We start from the raw sequence: 13,186 nt of genomic DNA on the forward strand, positions 1-13,186 counted from the left end.
TACATTGGTTTCGATGGATATTTTTAAAAACATCAAATACAATGATTTCTAACTTTAAAATTAAAAAACGTCAAGAGAGTCTTGTTTTTTAGTCGGAAGTGTTTCTAAAATAGGAATTAACTGCCGACTAAAGAGTAATCTTTTGGGTATAAATAGAGGGAGTTATGCTCGTCCTAAAGAGTTTTGTGGAAAGAAGCCTGTAGGAGCTGCTAAAGTTGGAGCTGAAAAGTAAAGCATCGAGGCACTGTGGAAGGAGGAGAGGCTACTACAGGAAGAAAGTTGTGTGGTTGTGAGTGACTCTTCAAACTTAAACGACGTGTTCAAATATATTGTTTAAAATTTAAAATATGTTTCAAATATGTTTGATAAATGTATTTGATAAGTGTGATTTTACCAAACTATGTGTTGAAATACGGTTTCATATGAAACTTGTGAATGAAATGACACTTTGAGAAAACATTTACAAACCAATGGACACATGCTACACAAAATGAATTTTTGAGCTTTGCGTGCATGAGTGATTGACCGCTAGGCGTTGAGATGTGCCTGCCACTATAAATCTGAGTGTGTTTGTAATGTAATGTACTACGCCTCAGTGACTAAGTAGAGTCGTGTCCACCTCAGTGATTGAGTGTGTGAGTTGTATCTACATTCATTGCCCCGATGCGCACTGAGATGTGTCCGGCCCAGAAGAGTGCTCAGGTACAGGTTTGAGGAGGGTTTAATTTGTGATATCATGTGTGAATGTGATGAAGGGCTTATGCTCAAATTGATTTCTATTTAATTTGTTTGAAGAACTTGTTTGAGGAAGTTTTAAAACATATTTTTAATGGTAAATTAAGTTTGAAAGTAAAATGATCGTTTGCAAATGTCGATCACTTAGCCTTTTAGCTGAATTTCTTCAAAAAATTTTGTCCCACCCCAGGTACTTAAGAGTTTCAGGAGTCCTATGGAAGTTGTTGTCTGACTTCGCCACATAGTCCATTTCATGGAATGTTTTGTTCATCATAACCAACGTTGGTAAAAATGTAAAATGTATAATTATTCACATTGTATTCAGTTTTATAATATGTCTCGGAAAAGTTTGTAAAGTTGCAATAAGTATTTGAAGTGAGTAAAGTGTGGAGTTTTTTTTTTTCTTTTTTTCCACTCGCATTGACCATAGTACGCATTTAACTTAAGTCCTAAAAGCGAATTAAAGGCATCGAAGTGCGTATCCAGGCGTCCAAATGGGAAGTTTGTGTTGAATGTCAAAGTTGGGTTCTAGGTGTATTGAATGTCAACCTTAAAAGTGTTGGCATCTTTTTCGTCTGTGGCATCTCCTTTTGGTTTGAGCAAGGTGAATCCAATAGGGTGTGACACAAAGACATTCTTTGCTGATACTACAATTTAGGTGAATATTATAAGTTATCGTAAGGGGTAGTCTTCACACTTGAGGAAACCTATGTGAAAGGTTGAGTTATTAAAATGTTGGGAGGTCACTTTAATCGTGTTTCATTTACTCATATGTATTACGTCATAATTTCTTATCATTGTTACTGTTACTAGCGAAGTTATCTTTCCTGGAAACACATAGGTAGAATTCAGTAAACTGGATTTATCAATCTCTAGTATTGTTTAAATATACATTTTATTTTTGGTAATTCTTATGTGAAATAATGTTGCGTAATACTGTCTGTAATGCTATTAACGTGCAGTGGATACCTCTATACAATTTTCATGCTGATATTGGTTGAACAAGTTTTAAGTTGAAAGAATAATATACAATATTAAAGTTACAAATTCCTATGTTATATATTATATAATATATAATATACATACAGTACAATATATATTAAGATCTTAAAGGGTTTAAATTGCAAGTCATGCTCAAATTTTCCTTTGGATATGCGACATTGAGTTTATAAACCCAGGAAGCATGATTAAAAGTTGGAAGAGGCATTTCTAATGGTAAATTAGGCATCGCCTCTTGAAAACTAAGAACTTGAATCACTTGCTTAATAGATGGCCTTTGAGTTGAATCAGGATGAACACACCACAGTCCAACCATACTCAAACGCTCAACTTCTCTTTCCTCCACAAATTCCACTCCAAGTTTTTTATCCAATATTGCTTTAACTAACTCTCCTCTTCCATAAGCATCCCAAACCAACTCTATCAGCCCCTTTCCTGAATGATCACAACACTTTTTTCCACTCACAATCTCAAGTAAAACCACTCCATAGCTGAATATGTCCGACTCTTTGCTTGCCTGACGGCTGCTTATGTACTCAGGAGCCATGTATCCAAACGTTCCTACCAACTTGGGTCTTTTCGAGTTGAGTTCATGCTTTGCTAGTCGTGCTAATCCAAAGTCGCTGAGCTTTGCGGTGAAATCGGAATCGAGTAGGACATTGCTTGATTTGATATCTCTATGGACAACACTATTCTCTCGCTCTTCGTGGAGATACAGTAGTGCTGATGCCAGTCCTAAAGATATTTTGTACCTATGTTGATTATATATTGTTAAATAAATATTAAAGCTATTCGTTAATCCATTGATTAACATTGTATTAAGATTTAAGAGCAAGCGATCATGTAATTATATAGATGTAGATGTTCTAAGTTAAATAAATCAAAATATTTACCAAATATAACAAAATTTTAGAAAATATAAAAAATATTCTATCATTGTTATATTATAAAATTTTACTATATTATATGTTTATATATCAATTAAAACAAAAGACTTATAGTATGAATTTTTTGGTAAGTTATAATTTCGTCCCTCTGGTTTCCATAAAACTTGTTAATAATAGCTCGCCAGGGGCTCTAATAACAAATAAGTGAGATAAAAAAATGAATTGGGTTGAGTCTTAGCTTGTCGAGTGCTTCTCTTTTTTCATTCCAAATATGTGGGATGATTTTCTTTGAAAAGGCGTAAATTTGTTGATATGAGCGCAGCTCAACTGACATTTGTTTGTTTTGCCGAGGACAAAAGGTCTCGAATTCAAATATTCTACTCATGTTGTACTTGAAAAAACCATTTTTTTTTCGAAAAAAAAGGTGAAAAAATGGTGCAAATTCTAAACATCGTTCTCCAATTTGTTAACTAGTTGGTTTCTTATTTATTAAAATTAAGAAATTAATTATATAAATATTGACTCTTACCTTGAAAAAGTTTAGTTTGTTATCGAAGAAAAAAATTAACAAACATTTATACTTTGTAAAGAAATAAAGTTTTGGTTTTCCTCAAAACCTGAAAAATAAATTTTAAAACTGGTTTTCATTTTGAAATCTTTCTGAGAATTCATCTCTATAATTAGATGATCATTTTATAAAAATGAAGAGGAAATATGTTTGAATCTTAAAAACCAATATAGCTTAAAACAAAATAATTATCAAAAGGTTGCCGAAATGTTATACTTAAGGTAACTAATTCTTTTGTGGGCCATTCTATTTTCATGCAATATAATTAATTAACCATTCCCATATATAACTCAACTGGTGATATATATAATTTGCATTGGAAAAAAAAGAAGTATAAAACATTTGAGTACAGTGGTAATCGAAATGGAACGAACCTGATTGGCCACGAGAGAGGAGGGCGATCTCCAAAGAGATGAGAATGGAGAGTACCGTTTGGCACGAACTCATAGACAAGAAGAAACTCACTATCATCACTACTCTCATGGCACCACCCAATAAGTTGCACCAAATTCTTGTGCTTCATCCCATTTATAATCTTGACTTCACTAATGTACTCTCTTTTTCCCTGTCTTGAGCTTTTGAAAATCTTCTTGACTGCAACTGTTTTATTAGCACCAGGCAAACGTGCTTCAAACACTTCCCCAAACCCTCCTTCTCCCAATTTTCTTTTCTTTGCAAAATTATCAGTCGCCATAGCAAGATATGTGTAGGAGAATCTCCTCGGTTTTAAAGCTTCTTCTTTGTTCAGATCAGAATAAATTGAAGCCAATTTCATCGCTCCATGTTCTTCATAATCATCTTTCTTCTTCTTTCTGATTAATGAAATTATAATTATTGAAATGATTGCTATTACAAAAACACCAACCCAAGCTATTAGAACTGCTAATAAATTCATATCTGTGGATTTTTCGTTATCATTTTCATAATTTCCATCTAAATTACTTGAGAATTCCCAGAATTCAATGCTTAGATCCCCGACCAAAGCAGCTGAAAACCCAATTGTCACTTTTTCAGGAAGAATCTCCATCAGATCTATTTGAAGAGAAAGAGTTGTATAATTATTGTTGTTTTCGTTGTTGAATGAGACACTGAGATTTTTAGCTGTTGAATTGTAAGAAATCCACACAAGGGTCTTTTGATTTGTTGAATTCCATGGAGAATAAATTGATGAAGAAATTGAGTTCTTGTTGATGCCAATATGTTTGAATGGGGGATCCCATTCAGGGTTTGGGAAAGTGTCAAATTCTACATGAAGAATTTGAGATTGAGATGGTTGGATTAATGGAGTGGAATTATATAGACCAAGAAAGGAAGGAGAAGAATTAAGTGGTGGGCTGAATTCAAACGGAGCAAGGAAAAAAGCCAATCCTCCATTGCTATTGTTGTTGTTGTTTTTCATGAGAAATGAGAAGTGGGTTTTGAAATTGGTATGATCACAAAGGAGGAGGTTTTGGGTGTAAATGGCCCAACCAAGTTCACCATTGAATGTAATGGACTCATTTATAGGTTTTGCATCTCCATCATAAACTACGTTGGAATTGGAATGGAAATTGTTGATTTGGAAAGAAAGGGAATGAATTTCAGGAGAAAGAAAAAGAAAGAGCATGAAGATTAAGAGTAGATTAGATGCCATGGGCATAGAAGAGAAAATGAGAAAGAATTATTTTGAAATGAAAAGTGATTCTAGATTTTAATATGTATTTAAGAGGGAACTAATTTTGCCATAAGTTGACTTTAGTTCCTTTACTTTAAATTATAAAATATATACCCCAATAATTATCATATGGGATGCATATGCTTTTTATTTTAACACAAAAAGTAAACGAGGTATCGAACGTTTGACCTTCAAAAAAGACGATTACAATAATTACTGTTTGAACTAAATTTTGGATTTCATTCACTTTCGTTACTAATAAAATGAAAGAAAAAAAATGAAGATAAGTAAAAAAAATGTCAATTAAGGAAAAAAGTATGTTATAAAAGAGAATAATTCTAAATTATAGTTCAAGTCGGTCAAATTCATAAATGACATAAATTACGCTAAAGAAACCTACACTTATTCATTTGAACAACCATATATCATATTCAACGCATTCCAATACATTTCTAATAAGAGAGAGAAAGCTAGAATTAAAGGGATTGGAGGAGAGGGACGTGGAAACCAGTGAGAGAGAGTTGAAGAACAGATGGAATGAAAGTTTATATTTGTTGTTGTGAAACTAATTCTGCAGCCAATTATAGACGTTTGGAGGGAAAATGAATAATTTAAAACTCGAAAAAAAGTCAACATTGTTCATAAAATTGAAAAGAAGCTTGAAAGAATATCCTTTTGGATGCTTTTTTTTTTTGGGTTGAATTTAAATATGAAGAAGATGACGAACCGAAGGAAAGAAACATGCAAATTAAAAATGGGCACTTGTATCATTAAAAAAACAAAATTAGACCCGTATGTGTCACTTAACTTTTTAAATTGTAGAAATAGTAAATAAATCAGCCTAATCCAATTTTGTTGATGGATTTGAAGTAAAATGTCAAAAATACCTTTCATTTTTCAAACAATTTGATTGTTATGCGATTGTTATTGGATTGTCGTCTCATTACCTTTTACATATTTTTTTTAGCAAAATACCTTATACATTTTTTCCCAATATTAGTTAGTTTTGTGAGATTAGTCATTTGATTAGCTTTTGATTGTCATGTTGATTATCTTCTATTATTTTTATTTTCAATTTTTGTTAGATAAAAATAGTCATTTGATTACTCTATATTGTTTTTATTTTTCGATTTTAGTCGGCCTTTTGATATAGTCTTTTGATTATCTTTTGATTGTCATCTAATTAATCTTCTATTTAGTTAGCTTTTTGAGATAGTCATTTAACTACTTTTGGATTGTCATTTGATTACTTCTTATTTTGTCATAGTAATTTTTTTATATTACTTGATTGTCTTATAATTGACATCTAATTAGTTTATATTTTTTAGCATGTCTAATTATTCACTACTAGAAAACTGGCAATACTTGACGCTTTTAGTTTTGAAATTCTTGAAAGTTTTTATTAAAACTGTCAAATAACATGAAAAAATGTCAAGAATAAGAAATAGGGAAAAAATGCATAATTTATTAATTTTTGTTTTAAATACTTGACACATTAAAAGTGTCAAAATTAATTTTAATTACTTGACATTTTTTAAATATCAAGTAATATATTTTTCATAATTTTTAAAAAACAAAATTTTCCCTCTTTTTATTTTCCCAAATTTTCCTTTTTCCCCCAATTTCTAAAAGAAACCTAACTTTTTTTCTCAATATTTTCCTTCTTCCCCGATTTTCTTCTTCTAGATTTTCTCCAAACTCACATAGCTCCAGTCGTTCGTTCGTGCGCTACCACCAAAGCTTCAATCAACCGTTTGGACACCACATCTGAGCTTAAGTCCATTCCGTTCTTTCCAAATGTGCGTCAATCGTGCGCTCCAATCATCTGCTTCACGTTATCGTCTGGAGATCGGAGACACATCAATTTTTTTCTCTTCTTATCTCACTTTCTGCTGCATCAAACCCTAAGCCCTCTCTTCACTCTCTTCTAGTTCTCTCCGATCTTCAACGTTCGGCCCCTCCCCTCCGATCAGACGACGCCGGCGACTGCCGCTCACCCTCTTCTAGACGACGCCGACGATTGTATCTCCGATTAGACCAGCCGCACTCGCCCTTCGTTTTGGTCTCGGTTTAAAGGTTTTTACTCTTTTGTTTTCGTTCTTTTTTCTGTATCAATGTTTGAGGAATGTTTCAACTGGTTTGATGGAACACACACATATGTATATGCTTATTTATTCGTTACTTCATATTGTGATGGAACTGCTGCCACCGATCGTGTTTTTGTTTGGGTCATCTATGCAGTCTCGTGGGGAAGTTGGTGGAACGTCGTCACCAGAAAATGTCAGAAGAGAGATTTTGGAGCTTGAGTTCCCTGATGATGGTTACAATTATTTGCTGTATCTTCGGGTGATTAGGAATACTGGTAATGGTTCGACATCTTATCAGAACCCCAAGGCCAAGCTGAATCATGTTCCACTCGATGAGAAGGTTGGTTGTTTTATTTTGTTCAGAATACAAACTATTTTTTGGCATTTGGGCTTTATTCATAATACGGATTGGATACATAAGTTAGCACATTCAACATTATACTGTGGTTACCTATTTATGAAAATAAGCAACAATTTGGGAAGCTTTTGTGTTGTCTCTGGATAAGTTTTTTTCCCTTTCGTACAATAGCGTTTCTTTGATTGTTTTATAGGCTTATTACGCCTCAAGAATGATTGTTTCTAAAGTGAACTTTGATGCCAATGAGAACGTATACGAAGCTGCATCCAAGATTGTTGGAGTCAGGGTTCAAAATGTTGTTGACCTTGAAATAGCTGCCCTTCTTGATGACGATGATTTATTGCGGTTTGGTTCTGATGTGACGATGATTTATTGCGATTTGGTTCTGATGTGAGTTTCCAATCGTTATGCATTGCAGTTCTGTAGATTTTTGGTTCTCACATTCTTGTGATTATATTTTATATTTTGCAGGCCTTTTTCTATGTCGTTCATGATCTCTAGCTTTATTCTGGAGCACTTTGGGCTGCTATAGGTTCCAATAAGTATTAGGTAAATCAATTGGATCCTTATTCTTAGTTTGGCTAGGAATGATTGTATTAAATTTAATATTTTGGGTTTCATATCAGATTGATACAAGGACTTCATACAGTCAACTCGAGTTGGATGAAGTGCGAATGGAGCTTGCTGATTTTTTGGATGCTCACATGTAATTATGGTGATAGCTAAGTTCTTTTGGGTTAGATAGAGAAGTTTTGTTGATACTGGATATAGTTGAACTCGTTTTGTTGGTATTGGATATAGGTAAAAGACAAGTTTTGATATGGTACACCTTTAGGCTGAACATATATTTTGTTTATATATTGACATTGATGGAAAGTTTAGGCTATTGTTAGATATTTGATCTACACATATATATGTTGTAATTAACTATGTAATCACCAACTTATATATGGTTCATTTGATATACATATGCAATTTCTTTGATGTGTAGCCTGAGTTGATTTCAATTTTTCAATTGATGTGTATTTTAATATTGTTGGACTTCAAAACAGGTGAATGATAAAATATATGGATATTTTAAAATATATAATTTTTTATTTGAACAAACCTTATATACTTGATACCTATAAATTGTCAAGTATAATATCACTTGACGTGTAAAAACTGTCAAAAATAAAACCCCCTTATTCTTGACACTGGATTAGTTGACGCATAAAAACTGTCAAGTATAATTATATACTTGACGTTTTTTCAATGTCAAGTATAATTATACTTGACACTTAGAAATTATCAAGTAAACCTCCCTTATTCTTGACACAGAATTAGTTGACACATTAAAAAGCGTCAAGTAAACCAATACTTGATAGTTAAAAAGCGTCAAGTAAACCCGATTTTGTAGTAGTGGAGGGGAGTGCAACACTACGAGACGTTAGTGGAATGACCTGTTAGTTAACAAATGTTGATTAGCTCGCTATAAAAGAGCTCATGATCTATAGGTCCATTAGGTTCCCCTGTTAGCTCATATGAAATAAATTTAGAATAGTATGATGGAATAAGTCAAATTGTTTGAAATAGGATAAGAGAGAGAAACTGACAAGTATATATATGAAATAGCCGTCAGTTTAAATTACTAATAGAGCTTTATGCTTAAATGAGATTTAAATATTAAAGATATGAATGTGGATTCATACTCGAAATCTCAAAAAAGATGGGAATACTCAAATGTATAAAAAGTCAAAAAGTTGACTTTTGACTTTTGGAAAGATGACAATACTCAAAGTTATCAAAGTTATAGTAATTTAACACAGACGACTATATCACATATACTTGTCGGTTTCTCTCTCCTCTCCTTTTTCAAACAATTTGACTCATTCTATCATACTGTTCTAAGTTTATTCCACATGAGCTAGCAGGGGAAATTAATGGACCTATAGATCACGGGCTCCAACGATCCGAGATTAACAGGCTAAACTCTTTTATACGGAGCTAATCAACATTTGTTAACTAACGGGACATTCCACTAAAGTCCCCTAGTTGCACCCCCCTCACTATAGATATATTTGTGTCCATTTGATATAACCATGAACAGTAAGTTAATCCTTCACAGGTTGTTCACAAGTTGTTCGTAAGCTTGCTTGGATCGAAAAGTACCGTTTTACCCCTAAGACTACATCTTTCTCCTTAAGTCCCACTGATCCACTATTGAACAATTGGTTTTAAGGTACAACCTATAAACTGAATCTCTCTCGGGTCAATGAGAGGGTGGGGCCCCATTGTTCAAGACTTGGATTCAGTCTTTAATGGAACAATCTATCTACTAACCCTAAAGCGAGTAGGAGCGAATTCCGTCTTGCACCCTGTGTTCCCAACTATCCACCCGATCTTACCTCTGAAATGGGAGGCTTATTGGGTCAATGCTAATGAGTTGCCCTCACCTATACAGATCTAAGGATAATCTCGTGTGAACAGGAGTTCACAGTTAGCTCAGGATTAAGATTAAGTTACCTAGGTAATTAATAATCGAGATAGTCAATTTTAAACAGTAAAAGACATTATAACGTAAAAGTGACTATTTCATGGTTTTGCCTTATGTAAACCTTTTACATAGGATGACCCTATTTTCATGTCTCTACATGAACGATTCAGGATTACATCATTTATATTAACTACAAAACGGGTCACATCCATAGTATCTCTAAATAAGGCGCCCAACCTTTATTTATATACTATAGACTATTTAGGCTATTTAATCGAACTTAATCCATATTTATGTCTCTACATAAAGTTCAAGTTTACTCAAAATAGCCTTGGGATCTTAGTTTATTAGATTTAAGATTATAGTATTTAATTTCTCAATAACGACTTTATTGAATAGAATATGATTACAAACTACGAGTTTTAGGACATAAATTCCAACAAGTAGGTCAACCCTAGTAGTGGTTCAAGCATCAATCGGAGCTTTGAACATAAGTTTTTTTTAAAAAACCTATATTTAACCTTATTTAGGTTTAGGGTTAACCCTTCACAGGTTGTTCGTAAGCTTAGGCCAATAATAAGGGTCAATGACACATAATGATATCACTACTATAGAAATTGAATTACTTGATGTTAATACAGTGTCAAGTAAACCTATACTTAACGTTTTTAAAAGCGTTAAGTAATTGACTGGCAAGTATAGTCACATTACTTGACACTAAAAAACTTGTCAAGTATACATTTACTTGACACTGTATTAACGTCAAGTAATTTATCGCACTTGACACTATTTACATGTCAAGTAAGATAATATACTTGATATGTATTTCACGTCATGTATACCGTTTATTGATATATTAAATATACAAAATTTTCCATTTTCTAGTTCCTACATCATGTACATTTGTTTCAATAAAACATACCTATCAACAAAATAAACTCTCCAACTAGTAGTTACACAACAAAAAAATGGCAAATAATTTAGTATAATAAGTAAACCAACAATAATTTTATTTTTCTCAACAATGTCATCAACAATTACAAAATTACAAAACCAATCCAACCATGCTATTCAAAAATTCAAAAGACTACAATTCTAGTTCAAGAAGCACAAACTTAATTAAAGAAGCTTGAAACTCAATGACCTTGGATGAACTTGGCTTCAAATAGAAACTTGGATTCCACAACCTAAACCAAAATACAACAATGTCAAGTTAAAATAGGTTCACGTAACAATATTTTATCAAATAGTTGCATTCTTTATGCCACTAAAGAATTAAAAAAAAAACGATAAAGAATGCCATATTAATTAATTAATTCCTAGTGGTAGACGTTCACACTTTGATTCAAATAATTTGATTCTTGATAAACCTTCTCTAAAACTCCTCATTTAATGAATTATGAAGGTAATTTGAGATAAGAGAGTTGAGAAGAGTTTGAATTAAATTCGACAGTCACCGAAGCACTTTGGACATATTATACTCAGTGGTACATAATATTGCAGTCAACACTAATGAACCTTGAAACTTAAATCAATTTCATTTCAATCAATGTTGACATTGAAGATCAACAAAATTATATCATTTCTTTAAATGCTAGATTAACTAATTCAAAATGAAGGAAAATCTACAAAGGTGCAAGTGTTACTATTACAACGCTATTAAAATATTATCAGAACTTTAAATTCTAAATTTTGATAGATTTGTTTGATTATGGATATTGAAGTAGAATGTAAATTAAATTTCATAAATCCAACATCATAAACAAAAATACGATATCAATATAGTAAATAAAATACCTTTCGTTTAATGGATACTGAAGATTAGTAATATGCCTGAAAAATGACTCCATCTTGAAAAATTGTACAGGAAAAAATTGAATGAAAAGAATATATGGGAAAAACCATTGAAAACAAAAGTTGGAGTTCAATATCATATCTCTTTCAAAAAACAAACACATAGTAGATTGTTTCTAAAACATATATATACAATTTTTTAATGAATGACACATAAAAGGAGAGATCGAGTGTTTAAATCTTAACTTTAGGAAATCTCCAAATTCAGAATTTGATGAAAGTAATAAAAGTTCAGATTTACCTGTATTTGACTTGCTGAGAATAGTGTGGAAAATGATGCAAACGATGGTGTTAAACTGAGAAATTTTCAGGAAAAAAAAAACGATTGCATTTAGGAAAAACAAATGCATTGAAGAAAAAACTACAAAATTTCAGATGTTTAAGTTCTAACCTCTAAATACAGAAGGATGGCATGAAGGGGAATGAAGCTCGGACGAAGGACGGCTGAAGGTACAGAAGCGACGATGAACGACGTGAAGGAGGATGGCCTGAAATGGAGAGAATGGCATGGAGATGGAGAGTCGTGGGTTATGGTTGACGATTGTTGAAGATGGAGAGCCGTAGACTGTGGGTCAACGACCGATGGAGATGGAGAGCGGTGGAGATGGAGATGGTGAGAACGGTGTGGGTGAGGGTTGAAAGGGGGAGATGAAAGGAGGAGACGAAGGGGAGGGAAATTTTAAAAAAATTATTTTTAATAAGTTTATTTTAATAAGTTTATTTAATGAAAGGAGTGAAATAAAAAGTATTTTTATACTTGACATTTTCAAAACATTTTTAAAGTGTCAAATAAAAATGTTAATTATACTTAAGTTATTTCCATGTCTAGTAAATGTTAACTATACTTTATGTGAAACAAACGTCAAGTAAAATCTGCACTATACTTGACACTAACAAACCGTCAAGTAAAATCTCCACTATATACTTGACGCGAAAAAAACGTCAAGTAAAAGCTAACGTAAAATAATTCGTAAAAATTTTGTTTTCTTCAAACTATACTTGACGTGTTTTTCGCGATAAGCAAATGTTCGCTATACTTGAAGCGAATAAAATGTCAAGTAAAATCTCCCTTATACTGAGGAAATAAAATGTCAAGTAAAATGAAATGTAAAATAGTTCAAAAAATTCCGTGAAAGCTCCACTTTTTTGAAACTAAACTTGACGTTTTTTCTTTACAATGATCAATAGTTGACGTTTTTTTAAATAAAAACGTCAAGTATGTAAAAGTTGCTAGTGTCAAGTAAAGTAGATTTTTTAGTAGTGTATATAATAATAATTGTAAAATTATGATAATGATTGTCTTTTGATGGTTCTCTAATTACTATCTAATAATTAAAATTAATATTAATTGTTATCTGAAAATATATTAGAACCAAACCAAAAAATTAGATCACTTTTGATAAAATAAAAGAACATGGCTTTAGTTGTAAACCAAAAAAAAAAAGAAAAAAGACTTACCAATTGAAAAATACCTACTTCAATTTTCGAAATCAAAATTGAAAAATAAGATTTTCGAAATCAAAATAACCAATCGAAAAGGAAAAAGGATGAAATTGATGTTCATAGAA

General features: G+C 32.2%; 2 protein-coding genes across 2 annotated transcripts; one reads left to right on the forward strand and one right to left on the reverse strand.

The window, feature by feature from the left end:
• Positions 1-1,834: 1,834 nt before the first annotated feature.
• Positions 1,835-4,822, reverse strand: LOC103491888 (L-type lectin-domain containing receptor kinase IX.1-like). The gene is made up of 2 exons (XM_008452001.3): positions 3,564-4,822; positions 1,835-2,486 (listed from the first exon to the last, which is right to left on the reverse strand). Exons 1-2 carry the CDS (start codon positions 4,820-4,822, stop codon positions 1,835-1,837), a joined length of 1,911 nt encoding a protein of 636 aa, XP_008450223.3.
• Positions 4,823-6,465: 1,643 nt separating this feature from the next.
• LOC103491841 (uncharacterized) lies at positions 6,466-8,278 on the forward strand. The gene is made up of 4 exons (XM_051086245.1): positions 6,466-7,270; positions 7,482-7,678; positions 7,760-7,837; positions 7,915-8,278. The coding sequence occupies exons 1-3, from the start codon at positions 6,986-6,988 to the stop codon at positions 7,818-7,820; spliced, it is 543 nt and encodes a 180-aa protein (XP_050942202.1). The 5' UTR covers positions 6,466-6,985; the 3' UTR covers positions 7,821-7,837; positions 7,915-8,278.
• Positions 8,279-13,186: the final 4,908 nt, after the last annotated feature.

The sequence above is a fragment of the Cucumis melo genome, chromosome 6 (genome assembly GCF_025177605.1).
Source record: "Cucumis melo cultivar AY chromosome 6, USDA_Cmelo_AY_1.0, whole genome shotgun sequence".
Taxonomy (NCBI): domain Eukaryota; kingdom Viridiplantae; phylum Streptophyta; class Magnoliopsida; order Cucurbitales; family Cucurbitaceae; genus Cucumis; species Cucumis melo.